Source organism: Eretmochelys imbricata, chromosome 27 (genome assembly GCF_965152235.1).
Source record: "Eretmochelys imbricata isolate rEreImb1 chromosome 27, rEreImb1.hap1, whole genome shotgun sequence".
Lineage (NCBI taxonomy): Eukaryota > Metazoa > Chordata > Testudines > Cheloniidae > Eretmochelys > Eretmochelys imbricata.
Window position 1 is genome coordinate 15,783,929 of NC_135598.1, and position 18,476 is coordinate 15,802,404.

At 70.8% G+C, this 18,476-nt stretch overlaps 1 protein-coding gene across 2 annotated transcripts; it reads left to right on the top strand.

The window, feature by feature from the left end:
- Positions 1 to 405: 405 nt before the first annotated feature.
- On the top strand, positions 406 to 16,960 carry IFI35 (interferon induced protein 35). Of its 2 annotated transcripts, none has more exons than XM_077806480.1 (10): positions 406 to 470; positions 1,913 to 1,944; positions 2,538 to 2,633; positions 2,931 to 3,089; positions 13,260 to 13,373; positions 13,977 to 14,121; positions 14,501 to 14,622; positions 15,082 to 15,271; positions 15,610 to 15,716; positions 16,617 to 16,960. In XM_077806480.1, exons 2-10 carry the CDS (start codon positions 1,927 to 1,929, stop codon positions 16,806 to 16,808), a joined length of 1,143 nt encoding a protein of 380 aa, XP_077662606.1. In that variant the 5' UTR covers positions 406 to 470; positions 1,913 to 1,926; the 3' UTR covers positions 16,809 to 16,960. The 2 variants fall into 2 exon arrangements, with proteins under 2 accessions (XP_077662606.1, XP_077662605.1); XM_077806479.1 differs by having other exon boundaries at positions 418 to 470; positions 1,913 to 1,959.
- Positions 16,961 to 18,476: the final 1,516 nt, after the last annotated feature.

The following is an 18,476-nucleotide window of genomic DNA, read 5'->3' on the forward strand; positions in this document are numbered from 1 at the left end:
GACTCAGGGCCACTCTCCACTGCGTGAGGTTAGACGGGGATATTGGCCCTTGCCAGGACCCCACTGCTATGAAGGGGGGATCGTTTCAGGGAGAGAAATTCTCTTCGTTGCCTGAACCGCAAAGCTTTGCTTTGTCCTAGTTCCTTTAAAGGGTCCCACCCCTCAAGGTGTAAGCGTGACCATCAGGGCGCTCCTGGCTGGCCAGGAAGGGCCGGCACACGGCTGCTGTCGGCTGAAGGGCACCGTGCAGCAGAGCCTGCCTGCTCCTGGCTGCAGGCAGCGTCTCCCCGCAAGACCGAGATGAACTTACAGGGTGGCCCTGGCGCGGTCCCTGCCCTGGGCAAGGCGCCGGGCTGCGGCCGCCCGGGCTCTGCCGCGGGGCGGGGCGGGGCGGGGCGGGGCGGCCGGGAAACGAAAGTGAAAGAGGGGCCGGAGTCAGGCAGGCAGCGCCGCTGCAGGAGGCTGGAGCGGTGAGAGGGGCTGCGGGTTCCGCGTGGGGGGTGCGCCCTGCGCTGAGCCCCCCGGGGTGCTGGGGGGGGTTCCTGCCCTGGGTCCCCTAGGGGGTTAGCGGGTCTGCTCCTTGTCCTAGGCCCAGCCCCGGCTGTGAGGGGGTTGTACAGTGCACCCCTTTTTCACAGGGTCTCCCAGTGTTCTCCCCACTCGTTGGAGGCGCTGTGCCCCCTCCCTCATTGTTTCCAGCCCAGGGGCGCTGCCTCCCCAAGTCCCTGTCTGGAGTGACTGGGGGAGCCCCTTTGTGTCTGCGCCATTGGCTCCGTTCCAGGGATTCCCCCTGTCCCGGGGTCCCCGGGCCATGCTCTGGGACTGCTCCCCAGGAAGCCAGGCAGGACTGTGGGGAAGTCTCCTCTCTGGGAGCAGCCTGTCTGCAGGACACACAGCTCCCCCGGCTCCACCTTCCTGGGTCTGACCTCGGAGCCTTCAGCCTCCTCTGCCCCTCCGTGCGCTTCCCACAGCGAGTCCGCCCAGGCGGGGTCCTGGGGAAGCCAGAGGGTCCTGCCCCCCAACTCCGCAGTCAGACGGGACTCTCAGCCAGCCAGGAAAACAGAAGTTTTATTAGACGACAGGAACATTGTCTAAAACAGAGCTTGCAGGTGCAGAGAACAGGACCCCTCAGCCGGGTCCATTTTGGGGGCAGTGAGCCAGACAACCCTGTCTGCCCTTCACTCCATGTCCCAGCCAGCCCCAAACTGAAAAACCTCTCCAGCCCCTCCTCCTCTGGGCTTTGTCCCTTTCCCGGGCCAGGAGGTCACCTGATTCCTTTGTTCTCCAACCCTTCAGCTCTCACCTTGCAGGGGGGAAGGGCCCAGGCCATCAGTGGCCAGGAAACAGGGTGTCGGCCGTTCTCTGTGTCCAGACCCCTGCACACACCTGCCCTCTAGGGCTCTGCAGTGATCATACACCCTTATCCCACCCCCTAGATAGTTAAGAACTGCATAGGGGAAACTGAGGCACCCCCACACTATTCAGAGGAAACATTAAGAACAGTCCCACTTCGTCACACACAGTGCACTGGGGTGTTGCAGTCCTAGGGACCAGGCCAGCCCCACTGGAGCAGGGCCCATTTCCCCCCACCCCAGAACTGGTCCCGGCTGGACATTTGGGAGCCAACCCTCCCTTTAGACTGTGTCTCCTGTCGCTCCCTGCGGTTTCTGGGCACCTGAAGGGGGGGGCACAATCTTACTCAGACCAGAGTGACCTGCGGTGAACATGGGGTGAGCTCTCATCTGTCACCCCCCTGAACCTGGAGAAACGCTCCATGCTGCAGTGATTGGCGAGTCAGGAAGGCCCAGGGTCTCCCCTGGTGACAAGCTTGTATCACTGTAGAGCCAACGCTAGGGGCGGGGAGCTTGATTTTGGTGCCAGATTCTGACACTTTGGTGCTTTCTCTCCCCAGGTGTGAGTGACACGATGACAGATTCCGAAGAGGTAACTGGGCACCAGGCGAGTCAGTCCCTGCCCTGGGTTTTTGAAAGCCAAAGTGGAAATTAACCTGAGAGTAACATTTCCTGGGGGGCGCCAGGAGGTTGGTTGTTTGAGGCCTGGTCTTCACTAGGAAATTAGGGTAGTATAACCCCGCCACTAAGGGGTGTGAAAAATCCAGCACCCTGAGTGACGCAGCTCACCCGACCTAACTCCTGGTGCAGACAGTGCGTTCCCATCAACCGGCCGCCTCGCCGAGGTGCCTTACCCCTCCCGTCCGCGTGGGCAGCGTCTTTGCTGAACTGCTGCAGCAGTCCAGCTGTTGCGCTTTGAGTGTAGACGAGCCCTGAGCGCGGGGAGCGGGAGACCACCCAGGGGAAAGGAACAGCCTGAGTCCAGCAGGAAAGTTCCTTCCCCACCCCCACGCAGATTCTGGCTCCACCCCCACCCCTCTGGCTCCACCCACATTGAAGTCTGACCCCTGTGCTGGTGGAGCCAGAGAGCTCACGTGCAGACGGTGACTGGCATGGCCCATGGCACAGGCTGCCCCGTGCTTCCGTGTGTGGGCCCCAGGGTCACTGACCTCTCTTGGCTTTTAGGAGTCCTTTGTCCATCTGCCCGAAGAGTTCAAACTGGGGAACAGCGCCCTCGTGATGACACCCAAATGCCTGCAGCAGGAGATTGAGAAGTACAAGGTGGGTCTCTGGCCAGGCACTGTAGGTTGAGCAGCTGCTTTCCACGTGAGCCGTTGGCGGGATGGGGCAGGGGCTCAGAATGTGCCTACCAGCTGCAGCTCCCTCCGCAGTGCGCGGTTAATAGAGGCCCAGCCCCAGACGATTCTGGGCTGATAGTGCCTGGGGAGCAGCTATGCCCCATTGCTCACCCGCACGGGACAGACTGGCATTCTGTGGGGTGGAAGTGGCCATGGGGACGGTGCAGCCTCTGCAGAGCAGCCCACGGGAGCCTGATGTTCCCTTCGGTGCCTCTCCCAGGAGCGCTGTCAGGTGCTGGAACAAGACCGGCGAGAGCTGGGGACAGCGAAGGAAGCCGCTGAGGACAAGACACGAGTATTCCAGAAAGAAGCCGAACTCCTCCGTGGGAAACTAGAGAGAGAGAAGTCTCTGAGCAGGGAGCTGGAGCCCTCCTACCAGGCTGGTTTCTAGGAATAGGCCCTTTGCACCCCACCCTCCCGTGATGCAGTTAGTCAGAGTCTAGTGAATATATCTCAGAACCACAGCACAGTCTGGCACAACTGGCCACCTCTGCTCAGCGAAGTCCCGGAGGAGCAGGGGCTGCGGGTGGGCGTCAGGCCGTAGCAGAGCTGGGTGGGGGGCGCGCAGGGCGGGAGGAGCAGGGCTGCGGGTGGGTGTCAGGCTGTAGCAGAGCTGGGTGGGGGGCGCGCAGGGCGGGAGGAGCAGGGGCTGCGGGTGGGCGTCAGGCCGTAGCAGAGCTGGGTGGGGGGCGCGCAGGGCGGGAGGAGCAGGGCTGCGGGTGGGCGTCAGGCCGTAGCAGAGCTGGGTGGGGGGCGCGCAGGGCGGGTGGAGCCGGGGCTGCGGGTGGGCGTCAGGCCGTAGCAGAGCTGGGTCGGGGACGCGCAGGGCGGGAGGAGCCGGGGCTGCGGGTGGGCGTCAGGCCGTAGCAGAGCTGGGTGGGGGGCGCGCAGGGCGGGAGGAGCAGGGGCTGCGGGTGGGCGTCAGGCCGTAGCAGAGCTGGGTGGGGGGCGCGCAGGGCGGGAGGAGCAGGGGCTGCGGGTGGGCGTCAGGCCGTAGCAGAGCTGGGTGGGGGGGCGCAGGGCGGGAGGAGCCGGGGCTGCAGGTGGGCGTCAGGCCGTAGCAGAGCTGGGTGGGGGGCGCGCAGGGCGGGAGGAGCAGGGGCTGCGGGTGGGCGTCAGGCCGTAGCAGAGCTGGGTGGGGGGGCGCAGGGCGGGAGGAGCCGGGGCTGCAGGTGGGCGTCAGGCTGTAGCAGAGCTGGGTGGGGGGCGCGCAGGGCGGGAGGAGCAGGGCTGCGGGTGGGTGTCAGGCCGTAGCAGAGCTGGGTGGGGGGGGCGCAGGGTGGGAGGAGCCGGGGCTGTGGGTGGGCGTCAGGCCGTAGCAGAGCTGGGTGGGGGGCGCGCAGGGCGGGAGGAGCCGGGGCTGCGGGTGGGCGTCAGGCCGTAACAGAGCTGGGTGGGGGGCGCGCAGGGCGGGAGGAGCCGGGGCTGCGGGTGGGCGTCAGGCTGTAGCAGAGCTGGGTGGGGGCGCGCAGGGCGGGAGGAGCCGGGGCTGCGGGTGGGTGTCAGGCTGTAGCAGAGCTGGGTGGGGGTCGCGCAGGGCGGGAGGAGCAGGGCTGCGGGTGGGTGTCAGGCTGTAGCAGAGCTGGGTGGGGGGCGCGCAGGGCGGGAGGAGCAGGGGCTGCGGGTGGGCGTCAGGCTGTAGCAGAGCTGGGTGGGGGGCGCAGGGCGGGAGGAGCAGGGCTGCGGGTGGGTGTCAGGCCGTAGCAGAGCTGGGTGGGGGGCGCGCAGGGCGGGAGGAGCCGGGGCTGCGGGTGGGTGTCAGGCTGTAACAGAGCTGGGTGGGGGGCGCGCAGGGCGGGAGGAGCCGGGGCTGCGGGTGGGCGTCAGGCTGTAGCAGAGCTGGGTGGGGGGCGCGCAGGGCGGGAGGAGCCGGGGCTGTGGGTGGGTGTCAGGCTGTAGCAGAGCTGGGTGGGGGGCGCGCAGGGCGGGAGGAGCAAGGGCTGCGGGTGGGCGTCAGGCTGTAGCAGAGCTGGGTGGGGGGCGCGCAGGGCGGGAGGAGCCGGGGCTGCGGGTGGGTGTCAGGCTATAGCAGAGCTGGGTTGGGGGGCGCAGGGCGGGAGGAGCAGGGCTGCGGGTGGGTGTCAGGCTGTAGCAGAGCTGGGTGAGGGACGTGCAGGGCGGGAGGAGCAGGGGCTGCGGGTGGGCGTCAGGCCGTAGCAGAGCTGGGTGGGGGGGGCACAGGGCGGGAGGAGCAGGGGCTGCGGGTGGGCGTCAGGCTGTAGCAGAGCTGGGTGAGGGATGTGCAGGGCGGGAGGAGCCGGGGCTGCGGGTGGGCGTCAGGCCGTAGCAGAGCTGGGTGGGGGGGGCGCAGGGTGGGAGGAGCCGGGGCTGTGGGTGGGCGTCAGGCCGTAGCAGAGCTGGGTGGGGGGCGCGCAGGGCGGGAGGAGCCGGGGCTGCGGGTGGGCGTCAGGCCGTAGCAGAGCTGGGTGGGGGTCGCGCAGGGCGGGAGGAGCCGGGGCTGCGGGTGGGCGTCAGGCCGTAACAGAGCTGGGTGGGGGGCGCGCAGGGCGGGAGGAGCCGGGGCTGCGGGTGGGCGTCAGGCCGTAGCAGAGCTGGGTGGGGGGCGCGCAGGGCCGGAGGAGCAGGGCTGCGGGTGGGCGTCAGGCTGTAGCAGAGCTGGGTGGGGGGCGCGCAGGGCGGGAGGAGCCGGGGCTGCGGGTGGGTGTCAGGCTATAGCAGAGCTGGGTGGGGGGGCGCAGGGCGGGAGGAGCAGGGCTGCGGGTGGGTGTCAGGCTGTAGCAGAGCTGGGTGAGGGACGTGCAGGGCGGGAGGAGCAGGGGCTGCGGGTGGGCGTCAGGCCGTAGCAGAGCTGGGTGGGGGGCGCGCAGGGCGGGAGGAGCAGGGGCTGCGGGTGGGCGTCAGGCCGTAGCAGAGCTGGGTGGGGGGCGCGCAGGGCGGGAGGAGCGGGGGCTGTGGGTGGGTGTCAGGCTGTAGCAGAGCTGGGTGGGGGGCGCGCAGGGCCGGAGGAGCAGGGGCTGCGGGTGGGTGTCAGGCTGTAGCAGAGCTGGGTGGGGGGCGCGCAGGGCCGGAGGAGCCGGGGCTGCGGGTGGGTGTCAGGCTGTAGCAGAGCTGGGTGGGGGGCGCGCAGGGCCGGAGGAGCAGGGGCTGCGGGTGGGCGTCAGGCCGTAGCAGAGCTGGGTGGGGGGCGCGCAGGGCGGGAGGAGCCGGGGCTGCGGGTGGGCGTCAGGCTGTAACAGAGCTGGGTGGGGGGCGCAGGGTGGGAGGAGCAGGGGCTGTGGGTGGGCGTCAGGCTGTAGCAGAGCTGGGTGGGGGGCGCGCAGGGCGGGAGGAGCAGCGCTGCGGGTGGGTGTCAGGCTATAGCAGAGCTGGGTGGGGGGCGCGCAGGGCGGGAGGAGCGGGGGCTGCGGGTGGGTGTCAGGCTATAGCAGAGCTGGGTGGGGGGCGCGCAGGGCGGGAGGAGCAGGGCTGCGGGTGGGCGTCAGGCTGTAGCAGAGCTGGGTGGGGGGCGCGCAGGGCGGGAGGAGCAGGGGCTGCGGGTGGGCGTCAGGCCGTAGCAGAGCTGGGTGGGGGGGGCGCAGGGCGGGAGGAGCAGGGCTGCGGGTGGGCGTCAGGCCGTAGCAGAGCTGGGTGAGGGATGTGCAGGGCGGGAGGAGCGGGGGCTGCGGGTGGGCGTCAGGCTGTAGCAGAGCTGGGTGGGGGGCGCGCAGGGCAGGAGGAGCCGGGGCTGCGGGTGGGCGTCAGGCTGAAGCAGAGCTGGGTGGGGGGCGCGCAGGGCGGGAGGAGCAGGGCTGCGGGTGGGCGTCAGGCCGTAGCAGAGCTGGGTGGGGGGCGCGCAGGGCGGGAGGAGCCGGGGCTGCGGGTGGGTGTCAGGCCGTAGCAGAGCTGGGTGGGGGGCGCGCAGGGCCGGAGGAGCAGGGGCTGCGGGTGGGTGTCAGGCTGTAGCAGAGCTGGGTGGGGGGCGCGCAGGGCGGGAGGAGCCGGGGCTGCGGGTGGGTGTCAGGCCGTAGCAGAGCTGGGTGGGGGGCGCGCAGGGCCGGAGGAGCAGGGGCTGTGGGTGGGTGTCAGGCTGTAGCAGAGCTGGGTGGGGGGCGCGCAGGGCGGGAGGAGCAGGGGCTGCGGGTGGGTGTCAGGCTGTAGCAGAGCTGGGTGGGGGGCGCGCAGGGCGGGAGGAGCAGCGCTGCGGGTGGGTGTCAGGCTATAGCAGAGCTGGGTGGGGGGCGCGCAGGGCGGGAGGAGCCGGGGCTGCGGGTGGGTGTCAGGCCGTAGCAGAGCTGGGTGGGGGGCGCGCAGGGCGGGAGGAGCGGGGCTGCGGGTGGGCGTCAGGCCGTAGCAGAGCTGGGTGCGGGGCGCGCAGGGCGGGAGGAGCAGGGCTGCGGGTGGGTGTCAGGCCGTAGCAGAGCTGGGTGGGGGGCGCGCAGGGCGGGAGGAGCGGGGGCTGCGGGTGGGCGTCAGGCCGTAGCAGAGCTGGGTGGGGGGCGCGCAGGGCGGGAGGAGCCGGGGCTGCGGGTGAGTGTCAGGCTGTAGCAGAGCTGGGTCGGGGACGCGCAGGGCGGGAGGAGCCGGGGCTGTGGGTGGGTGTCAAGCTGTAGCAGAGCTGGGTGGGGGGCGCGCAGGGCGGGAGGAGCAGCGCTGCGGGTGGGTGTCAGGCTGTAGCAGAGCTGGGTGGGGGGGCGCAGGGCCGGAGGAGCAGGGGCTGCGGGTGGGCGTCAGGCCGTAGCAGAGCTGGGTGGGGGGCGCGCAGGGCGGGAGGAGCCGGGGCTGCGGGTGGGCGTCAGGCTGTAGCAGAGCTGGGTGGGGGGCGCGCAGGGCGGGAGGAGCCGGGGCTGCGGGTGGGCGTCAGGCTATAGCAGAGCTGGGTGGGGGGCACGCAGGGCCGGAGGAGCAGGGGCTGCGGGTGGGTGTCAGGCTGTAGCAGAGCTGGGTGGGGGGCGCGCAGGGCGGGAGGAGCCGGGGCTGCGGGTGGGTGTCAGGCTATAGCAGAGCTGGGTGGGGGGCGCGCAGGGCGGGAGGAGCCGGGGCTGCGGGTGGGCGTCAGGCCGTAACAGAGCTGGGTGGGGGGCGCGCAGGGCGGGAGGAGCCGGGGCTGCGGGTGGGTGTCAGGCTATAGCAGAGCTGGGTGGGGGTCGCGCAGGGCGGGAGGAGCCGGGGCTGCGGGTGGGCGTCAGGCCGTAGCAGAGCTGGGTGGGGGGCGCGCAGGGCGGGAGGAGCCGGGGCTGCGGGTGGGCGTCAGGCCGTAGCAGAGCTGGGTGGGGGGCGCGCAGGGCGGGAGGAGCCGGGGCTGCGGGTGGGCGTCAGGCCGTAGCAGAGCTGGGTGGGGGGCGCGCAGGGCGGGAGGAGCAGGGCTGCGGGTGGGTGTCAGGCTGTAGCAGAGCTGGGTGGGGGGCGCGCAGGGCGGGAGGAGCCGGGGCTGCGGGTGGGCGTCAGGCTGTAGCAGAGCTGGGTCGGGGACGCGCAGGGCCGGAGGAGCAGGGGCTGCGGGTGGGTGTCAGGCTATAGCAGAGCTGGGTGGGGGTCGCGCAGGGCGGGAGGAGCCGGGGCTGCGGGTGGGCGTCAGGCCGTAGCAGAGCTGGGTGGGGGGCGCGCAGGGCGGGAGGAGCCGGGGCTGCGGGTGGGCGTCAGGCCGTAGCAGAGCTGGGTTGGGGGCGCGCAGGGCGGGAGGAGCCGGGGCTGCGGGTGGGCGTCAGGCCGTAGCAGAGCTGGGTGGGGGGCGCGCAGGGCGGGAGGAGCGGGGGCTGCGGGTGGGTGTCAGGCTGAAGCAGAGATGGGTGGGGGGCGCGCAGGGCGGGAGGAGCCGGGGCTGCGGGTGGGTGTCAGGCTGTAGCAGAGCTGGGTGGGGGGCGCGCAGGGCGGGAGGAGCCGGGGCTGCGGGTGGGCGTCAGGCTGTAGCAGAGCTGGGTGGGGGGCGCAGGGTGGGAGGAGCCGGGGCTGCGGGTGGGTGTCAGGCCGTAGCAGAGCTGGGTGGGGGGCGCGCAGGGCAGGAGGAGCAGGGGCTGCGGGTGGGCGTCAGGCTGAAGCAGAGCTGGGTGGGGGCGCGCAGGGCGGGAGGAGCAGGGCTGCGGGTGGGCGTCAGGCTGTAGCAGAGCTGGGTGGGGGGCGCGCAGGGCGGGAGGAGCAGGGCTGCGGGTGGGTGTCAGGCCGTAGCAGAGCTGGGTGGGGGGCGCGCAGGGCGGGAGGAGCGGGGGCTGCGGGTGGGCGTCAGGCTGAAGCAGAGCTGGGTGGGGGGCGCGCAGGGCGGGAGGAGCAGGGCTGCGGGTGGGCGTCAGGCTGTAGCAGAGCTGGGTGGGGGGCGCGCAGGGCGGGAGGAGCAGGGCTGCGGGTGGGTGTCAGGCCGTAGCAGAGCTGGGTGGGGGGCGCGCAGGGCGGGAGGAGCCAGGGCTGCGGGTGGGTGTCAGGCCGTAGCAGAGCTGGGTGGGGGGCGCGCAGGGCGGGAGGAGCCGGGGCTGCGGGTGGGTGTCAGGCCGTAGCAGAGCTGGGTGGGGGGCGCGCAGGGCGGGAGGAGCGGGGGCTGTGGGTGGGTGTCAGGCCGTAGCAGAGCTGGGTGGGGGGCGCGCAGGGCGGGAGGAGCAGGGCTGCGGGTGGGCGTCAGGCCGTAGCAGAGCTGGGTGGGGGGCGCGCAGGGCGGGAGGAGCCGGGGCTGCGGGTGGGTGTCAGGCCGCAGCAGAGCTGGGTGGGGGGCGCGCAGGGCGGGAGGAGCAGGGGCTGCGGGTGGGCGTCAGGCCGTAGCAGAGCTGGGTTGGGGGCGCGCAGGGCGGGAGGAGCCGGGGCTGCGGGTGGGCGTCAGGCCGTAGCAGAGCTGGGTGGGGGGCGCGCAGGGCGGGAGGAGCGGGGGCTGCGGGTGGGTGTCAGGCTGAAGCAGAGATGGGTGGGGGGCGCGCAGGGCGGGAGGAGCCGGGGCTGCGGGTGGGTGTCAGGCTGTAGCAGAGCTGGGTGGGGGGCGCGCAGGGCGGGAGGAGCCGGGGCTGCGGGTGGGCGTCAGGCTGTAGCAGAGCTGGGTTGGGGGCGCGCAGGGCGGGTGGAGCCGGGGCTGCGGGTGGGCGTCAGGCCGTAGCAGAGCTGGGTGGGGGGCGCGCAGGGCGGGAGGAGCCGGGGCTGCGGGTGGGTGTCAGGCTGTAGCAGAGCTGGGTGCGGGGCGCGCAGGGCGGGAGGAGCGGGGGCTGCAGGTGGGTGTCAGGCTGTAGCAGAGCTGGGTGGGGGGCGCGCAGGGCGGGAGGAGCGGGGGCTGCGGGTGGGCGTCAGGCCGTAGCAGAGCTGGGTGGGGGGCGCGCAGGGCGGGAGGAGCCGGGGCTGCGGTGTGGGCGTCAGGCCGTAGCAGAGCTGGGTGGGGGGCGCGCAGGGCGGGAGGAGCCGGGGCTGCGGGTGGGCGTCAGGCTGTAGCAGAGCTGGGTGGGGGGCACGCAGGGCGGGAGGAGCAGGGGCTGCGGGTGGGCGTCAGGCCGTAGCAGAGCTGGGTGGGGGGCGCGCAGGGCCGGAGGAGCAGGGCTGCGGGTGGGCGTCAGGCCGTAGCAGAGCTGGGTGGGGGGCGCGCAGGGCGGGAGGAGCCGGGGCTGCGGGTGGGTGTCAGGCTGAAGCAGAGATGGGTGGGGGGCGCGCAGGGCGGGAGGAGCCGGGGCTGCGGGTGGGTGTCAGGCTGAAGCAGAGATGGGTGGGGGGCGCGCAGGGCGGGAGGAGCCGGGGCTGCGGGTGGGCGTCAGGCCGTAGCAGAGCTGGGTGAGGGGGCACGCAGGGCCGGAGGAGCCGGGGCTGTGGGTGGGCGTCAGGCCGTAGCAGAGCTGGGTGGGGGGCGCGCAGGGCGGGAGGAGCCGGGGCTGCGGGTGGGCGTCAGGCCGTAGCAGAGCTGGGTGGGGGGCGCGCAGGGTGGGAGGAGCCGGGGCTGTGGGTGGGTGTCAGGCTGTAGCAGAGCTGGGTGCGGGGCGCGCAGGGCGGGAGGAGCGGGGGCTGCGGGTGGGTGTCAGGCTGTAGCAGAGCTGGGTGGGGGGCGCGCAGGGCGGGAGGAGCGGGGGCTGCGGGTGGGCGTCAGGCCGTAGCAGAGCTGGGTGGGGGGCGCGCAGGGCGGGAGGAGCCGGGGCTGCGGGTGGGCGTCAGGCCGTAGCAGAGCTGGGTGGGGGGCGCGCAGGGCGGGAGGAGCCGGGGCTGCGGGTGGGCGTCAGGCTGTAGCAGAGCTGGGTGGGGGGCGCGCAGGGCGGGAGGAGCAGGGGCTGCGGGTGGGCGTCAGGCCGTAGCAGAGCTGGGTGGGGGGCGCGCAGGGCCGGAGGAGCAGGGCTGCGGGTGGGCGTCAGGCCGTAGCAGAGCTGGGTGGGGGGCGCGCAGGGCGGGAGGAGCCGGGGCTGCGGGTGGGTGTCAGGCTGAAGCAGAGATGGGTGGGGGGCGCGCAGGGCGGGAGGAGCCGGGGCTGCGGGTGGGTGTCAGGCTGAAGCAGAGATGGGTGGGGGGCGCGCAGGGCGGGAGGAGCCGGGGCTGCGGGTGGGCGTCAGGCCGTAGCAGAGCTGGGTGAGGGGGCACGCAGGGCCGGAGGAGCCGGGGCTGTGGGTGGGCGTCAGGCCGTAGCAGAGCTGGGTGGGGGGCGCGCAGGGCGGGAGGAGCCGGGGCTGCGGGTGGGCGTCAGGCCGTAGCAGAGCTGGGTGCGGGGCGCGCAGGGCTGGAGGAGCCGGGGCTGCGGGTGGGTGTCAGGCTATAGCAGAGCTGGGTGGGGGGCGCGCAGGGCGGGAGGAGCCGGGGCTGCGGGTGGGTGTCAGGCTGTAGCAGAGCTGGGTGGGGGGCGCGCAGGGCCGGAGGAGCAGGGCTGCGGGTGGGCGTCAGGCCGTAGCAGAGCTGGGTGGGGGGCGCGCAGGGCGGGAGGAGCCGGGGCTGCGGGTGGGTGTCAGGCCGTAGCAGAGCTGGGTGGGGGGCGCGCAGGGCGGGAGGAGCAGGGTCTGCGGGTGGGTGTCAGGCCGTAGCAGAGCTGGGTGGGGGGCGCGCAGGGCGGGAGGAGCAGGGGCTGCGGGTGGGCGTCAGGCTGTAGCAGAGCTGGGTGCGGGGCGTGCAGGGCGGGAGGAGCAGGGTCTGCGGGTGGGCGTCAGGCCGTAGCAGAGCTGGGTGGGGGGCGCGCAGGGCCGGAGGAGCAGGGGCTGCGGGTGGGCGTCAGGCTGTAGCAGAGCTGGGTGCGGGGCGCGCAGGGCGGGAGGAGCAGGGGCTGTGGGTGGGTGTCAGGCTGTAGCAGAGCTGGGTGGGGGGCGCGCAGGGCGGGAGGAGCCGGGGCTGTGGGTGGGTGTCAGGCTGAAGCAGAGATGGGTGGGGGGCGCGCAGGGCGGGAGGAGCAGGGGCTGCGGGTGGGTGTCAGGCTGTAGCAGAGCTGGGTGCGGGGCGCGCAGGGCGGGAGGAGCAGGGCTGCGGGTGGGTGTCAGGCCGTAGCAGAGCTGGGTGGGGGGCGCAGGGCCGGAGGAGCAGGGGCTGCGGGTGGGCGTCAGGCTGTAGCAGAGCTGGGTGGGGGGCGCGCAGGGCGGGAGGAGCAGGGGCTGCGGGTGGGTGTCAGGCCGTAGCAGAGCTGGGTGGGGGGCGCGCAGGGCGGGAGGAGCCGGGGCTGCGGGTGGGTGTCAGGCCGTAGCAGAGCTGGGTGGGGGGCGCGCAGGGCGGGAGGAGCCGGGGCTGCGGGTGGGTGTCAGGCTATAGCAGAGCTGGGTGGGGGGCGCGCAGGGCCGGAGGAGCAGGGCTGCGGGTGGGCGTCAGGCCGTAGCAGAGCTGGGTGGGGGGCGCGCAGGGCGGGAGGAGCCGGGGCTGCGGGTGGGCGTCAGGCCGTAGCAGAGCTGGGTGGGGGGCGCGCAGGGCCGGAGGAGCAGGGGCTGCGGGTGGGCGTCAGGCTGTAGCAGAGCTGGGTGGGGGGCGCGCAGGGCGGGAGGAGCCGGGGCTGCGGGTGGGCGTCAGGCCGTAGCAGAGCTGGGTGGGGGGCGCGCAGGGCCGGAGGAGCAGGGGCTGCGGGTGGGCGTCAGGCTGTAGCAGAGGTGGGTGGGGGGCGCGCAGGGCGGGAGGAGCCGGGGCTGCGGGTGGGTGTCAGGCCGTAGCAGAGCTGGGTGGGGGGCTCGCAGGGCGGGAGGAGCCGGGGCTGTGGGTGGGCGTCAGGCCGTAGCAGAGCTGGGTGGGGGCGCGCAGGGCCGGAGGAGCCGGGGCTGCGGGTGGGTGTCAGGCCGTAGCAGAGCTGGGTGGGGGGCGCGCAGGGCGGGAGGAGCGGGGGCTGCGGGTGGGTGTCAGGCCGTAGCAGAGCTGGGTGGGGGGCGCGCAGGGCGGGAGGAGCAGGGGCTGCGGGTGGGCGTCAGGCTGTAGCAGAGCTGGGTGGGGGGCGCGCAGGGCGGGAGGAGCAGGGGCTGTGGGTGGGCGTCAGGCCGTAACAGAGCTGGGTGGGGGGCGCGCAGGGCGGGAGGAGCCGGGGCTGCGGGTGGGTGTCAGGCTGTAGCAGAGCTGGGTGCGGGGCGCGCAGGGCGGGAGGAGCCGGGGCTGCGGGTGGGCGTCAGGCTGTAGCAGAGCTGGGTGGGGGGCGCGCAGGGCGGGAATCATGGGTGGTCCACTGGCAGAGCTCCCCTGCCCCCCTCTCTGATTGGCTTTTCCCTCCCTCCTGAAGGAGCTTTGTCTGGCAAAGGAGGAAAGGGGCAAGTTGCTTCAGGAGAAGCAGAGGCTGGAAAAGGAGCTGGAGGATCTGGAGGCGAGGAGAGTGGCCTGGGAGAAGCAAGCCAAGGTGAGGAAGTTCTCAGCAGGGTCCCGCGCTGGCCCCGCCCGTCCGCTGGTGATTGTCGCTGAGGGGCCGTGGGCCTGGCGGGGGCCGATCAGTTCAGGGCTGGTTGCCGTGAGTGCGCTCGACTCCCATTCTGGTCGGAGGGGAGGGAACAGCAGCCCGCTAGCGGCTCTGCCGATCCGCCGAGTCCCCCGGCCGGAGTCTGGCTCTCGGGAGAAGTGGTGAGCACATGGGCTCAGGACCTTGCTTTTACATCTCGGCCGAGAAGATGCCTCCAGCAGCACGGCGCCCCCCAGCACTGGGGTCAGCGCGGCTCGGGGGAGCACCCTTCCGGAATCCTCCGTGTGCTGTGGGGGGTTGTTCCCTTGGAGGGCTCCCACCCCCAAACTGACCCTGCTTCGCTTGGGAGGTCCGACCGGGTCCCTGCCCGGGCTGCTCCGGTGGCAGCCTTCCAGGCTTTAGAAAGCCGGTGCCCGAGGTGGGATTCGGTGGGGAGCTGAGCTGCAGGATCTCAGGTGGGGGCAGGCGGGGATGGGCCCCCGCCGTTTCCTCCCACCCCTCCCTGGGCGCAGCACTCCCTCACGCTGCCCGGCGTGCTTTCCCCAGGCGCCGCCCTCCCTGCCGGACAGAAAGATGTTGTTTACGGGACACGTGACGGAGGCCGAGGACGTGAACGCACTGGTGGTCGCCCCTCGGGTCCAGTGGGCACTGCCTGGGGGCTCTGCCCTCCTCACCTTCGAGGAGCCGGAGGGTAGGTCTGTTGCTGCAGGCCAGCCTGCCTCTGGTCAGTGCCTAGTCTGGGGCGGCCTCCCCGCTCCCCACACACTGGCTCAGACGAGCAGCCTGGTGCCCGCTTGGGGTCCCTCCCGCAGAGGTGCCTGGCCTGGGCGCGAGGCCCCAGCGTTCCCCTCGCTGAGGGCCCTTCGTGCTGCTGTGGCTTGGAGCCCTGCTGCCCTTCGCTTTGCCAGGCTCTCTCTCCCGCCTGCAGAGCCTTCCTGTGTGGAGGCCGTGCCCCACGGCCCAGCCCTTCCTGTGGGGGGATTCCCTGCCTGGCTCGGCCCTGGCCCATCCCGTCCCAGAGCCACCTGCCTGGCGCTCCCCAGGCCTGAGTGGTTTCTCCCTGTTTGCAGTTGCCCAGAGGATCCTAGAGATGAAGTGGCACGAGGTGAAGCTGGATGAGAGCACAGGGTGTGAGGGCCGACTGCGAGTGCAGGCAGAGCCGGTGGAGCTGCTGCTGCCCTCAGCCCTGGAGGTGAGGCCCAGCTGCCGTGGAGTCTGCATGCCGCATCCCTTGCGGGGGCCGCTCAGCATCCTTGGCTCACCGTCAGTGCCCGGGGCTTTTGCCTCCCCCGAGGAACTTCGGCCGCCTCTCGCACGCTGGGGGGATGGGCCGTGCCCGGCAGGGGTGGGGAGCCTCTCGCACGCTGGGGGGATGGGCCGTGCCCGGCAGGGGCGGGGAGCCTCTCGCACGCTGGGGGGATGGGCTGTGTCCGGCAGGGGTGGGAAGCCTCCCCATGTCCTGCAGGGCTGTGTGCCCTGCTGTGGCCTGTTCTCAAGGTAACCGGGGCTGTGTTCAGTACCAGCACAAAGCTCCCCCCATTGGAGGCCTGGGGCATGAAGCTCCCTGGTGCCCACCTCCTGCCATGTCCCAGGCAGCCAGGGCCCCCTCTTTCCAGGCTGGAGCCGTGACGGCCTGGTACCTGCCCCGCAGATTGAGATGAAGCTGAGTGACAGGTGCATCCTGCTGTCCAGCCTCCCGCGCCTGGATCTCTCTGAGGAGCAGCTGCTGGACAAGCTGGAGATCTTCTTCAGCAAGAAGAAGAATGGGGGCAGTGAGGTGGAGCAGCGGGAGCTCCTGAGTGATTCTGGGCACGTGGTGCTGACCTTTGTGCACAATGGAGGTACGTGGGGGAGACGCTGAGAGCTGGGGTGGGGGGCCCTGGAGCTGTCAGTCCAGGGAGGGGACAGCTACCTGCAGCAGACAGAGCTTCCCTCTGTGCGTCCGCCAGAGGGAGCCGTGAGGAGGGCTGGACTGGGGAGCAGGCTGGGGTGGCTCCAGGTTCCCAGAGGCTGCACTGGGCTAGGTGCCCTTGGCACCGGATTCCTGGGGTGTCCTTGGGCAGATGGTGCAGGCACCAATATTGGTGTCTGAGCGGCCACTTTCGCACGCCCGGCACTGGTGGAAAGGCTCAGCCTGCGGGTGGGAGCAGGAGGTCAGGGCTTCTCTCTTCCTCGGCAGTGGCGGAGCAGCTAGCGAAGAAAGGACGCTTCCAAGTCCCCATTGGGAAGCAGACGTACGAGCTCAAAGTGACGCCCTACATACGCGGACAGATCACAGACCTTCAGGTAGGGGTTGCGAGCCCCAGTGCGTTCCCAGCGTGCGCTGCTGCCACCCCCGGCCAGGTGTGAGCCCCAGCGTGCACTGACCGCACCCCCCAGCGTGCACTGATCCTGAGACCCCTCCCCCCCCCCCCCCCACCAGCCCCGGCGTACACTGACCATGCCCACTCCCCACAGTGTGCACTGGTCCTGACACCCCTCTCCTCTGCACAAGTCCCAGCACATGCTGTCAGCGCCACTCCTGACCCTAGGACCACCCCCACCCTGGGCGTGAGCCCAGTGCCCATTTTCCACCCTACATGCACTTTGCACAAGCCTGCGTGCCCCACCCCGCCCTCGGCACGCTCCGCGCTCGCTCTCCCTCGAGGCTGAAGGCACACGGCCAGCCGAAAGGGTTGATGGCCAAGAGCACGAGAGGCACAGAGGCAGACTGAGCTCTGTCGGGCAGGGGCTGTCTCTTGTTCTGCGTCTGCACAGCGCAGAGCACAGTGGGGCCTGGCCCATGACTGGGCTCCTAGGCCCTGTGGAAATACAGATGGCAACGCTGGGGAGTGGCTGAGACACAGTGAGGAGGAGCCCAGCTGGGGAACCCCTGCTCTGCGTTCCCAGCACTCCCTGCTGCTGGGTCAGACTAGCCGCTCTGCAGGGACCCTGCCCCGATGGACAGCTGCAGGAGGCTCTGTGCAAAGCTAAGCGAGGCTCTGGAGCTTGCCTGGCGAGTCACACCCTGCTCTGACTCCTGGGGGGGGGAATGTCTCTGTGGCGTTTAATTCCATCCGTTGAGATCCCCAGCCACGGACGCTCTTCTTCCCTGGCTGCTCTCCCCGTAGCTCAGCCAACACCTCTGGCTCTGCCAGCAGGAGACAGCGCGCTCTGCGGGGTCACTCCTCTGCTCTCTCCCCCTAGGTCCGTCCGTCCGTCTGTGCCAAGACCGTGCTCCTGTCGGGGATCTCGGACATTCTGGACGAGGAGTCCATGAGGGACACCCTGGAGATTCACTTCCAGAAGCCCAGCCAAGGCGGAGGTGAGGTGGATGCCCTGGGATACGTGCCAGTGAGGAAACAGGGACTTGCTGTTTTTGAGGAGGACACGGACTGAAGCTCCTTCATGGACGTTAACCCGAACACAAGACAGTCGGCGCCCGGGGACTGGGCCTGAGACAGCCACAGGCTCAGAGCCCACGCGTGCTCCATGTAGCACTGTATAGATTAATCGGCCTCTGATTGGAATTAAAGTATTTAGGGAGCTGCTCTGGGTCCTTGGCCGTGTTCTCAGGGCCGAGTGTGGATCTCTGGTGTTGTGGGGCTGGGCACGAGGGAAGGATCTTGTGAGAGAGCCATGGGGCGAGAGAACCCCATTTCGGAGCTTCCTGTTTCGGCCTGCGTGGCTCTCCGCGAAGCCCTGGCTGTCGCCAACACCCGGCATGGAGGACACGGGCATGAAATGGCGTGAAATGAGCAGTGGGTGAAATACCAACGGCTCTCTGCCCACCAACCCCAATAGCGTTTAGGCCCTACTCGGGCATCTCGTTCCAGCAGGGTGTGGGGCCCGCAGGGTGTAGGGTTAATAAATGAGTTTGGAGCCTGGGGGAGTCAGAGTTTAGCCAAACCCTGATATTTACATGGTGGTGTGGTCTCGCAGGAGTGTTAGTCAGAGATCCCCCCCCCCATGCTGAATTTCTGCCCCCGGTGGGGCGGCAGGGGTGGGTGAGGCCTAGCCGTGCTGTCACTGGGCATCAGCCCCGTGGCTCTGCGGGGAGCAGGCTGGCATTAGCCGGCTGGGCTGGGCAGGGGGCCATGACAGGTGTGGGGTGAGGTTCTTGTCCATGGGATGGGCCATGCAGGCAGAGGTTCCTGGGGGCAGGAGGGGTTGTATACCCAGCGGGACATACAGACACCAGCATGACTAGTCTTATGGGGCTGAGCAAACCCTTTGTCGTGTGTGGGGTGGGGGGGAGGGGGAGGGTGGTCTCTGCCTGGCTCCTCATTCCCACGTGCTAGGGAGGGGGCTGCAGACTGAGCCCGAGCTGCTTCCCCGTGCTGCGTGGTGTTTGGGGGGGGGTCCCTAGGGTGCTGGGCTCAGAGCGGGGCAGGGACAGGGTTTGCTGTGGGGCACTAGCTCAGGGGTTTTCTGGGTGGGGGGCAGAGATGTTGCCATGCCGGTGTGCGCTCTGAGGCCGTGCCAGGGGGCCCAAGCAAGGGCCCAGCAGAGGGGTGGGGTGCTGGCTGCAGCTCCATGGGTGTTAGAAGCTCATTGGGCTTGTCACGCCTGGAGGTTCGTGTGGCTGGCATAGGGGCCCCGTGTAGAGGATGGGGGGGGGGCGTCACTGCGGTGGGGGCAGATGCTATGGGGGGGGGCACCAGGGTGGGTGTTTAGGGCAAAAACAAGGAGACGTCTGGTGGCACCTTAGAGACTAACAGATTTATTTGGGCCTAAACTTTCGTGGGTTTAAAAAAACCCACTTCTTCATATGCAGCTTTACCCAAATAACCCTGTTAGTCTTCAAGGTGCCACCGGCCTCCTCCTTCTTTTTGTGGATACAGACTAACAGGGCTACCCCCTGATATTTAGGGCAGGGGATAGTGGGGGGGGGGCTGGGGTGCTAGCTGGCCTGGGGCGGGGGGGTGGATGGGTACATAGGGTTGTGGAGGGCCGGAGCTATGGGAGGGGACCCCCCCCAGAGGGCGGGGGGGGGCTGTAGGGGCCGGGCGCGGGGGGTTGCAGGGGCTATAGGGGACCCCCCAGAGGACGGGGGGGGCTGTAGGG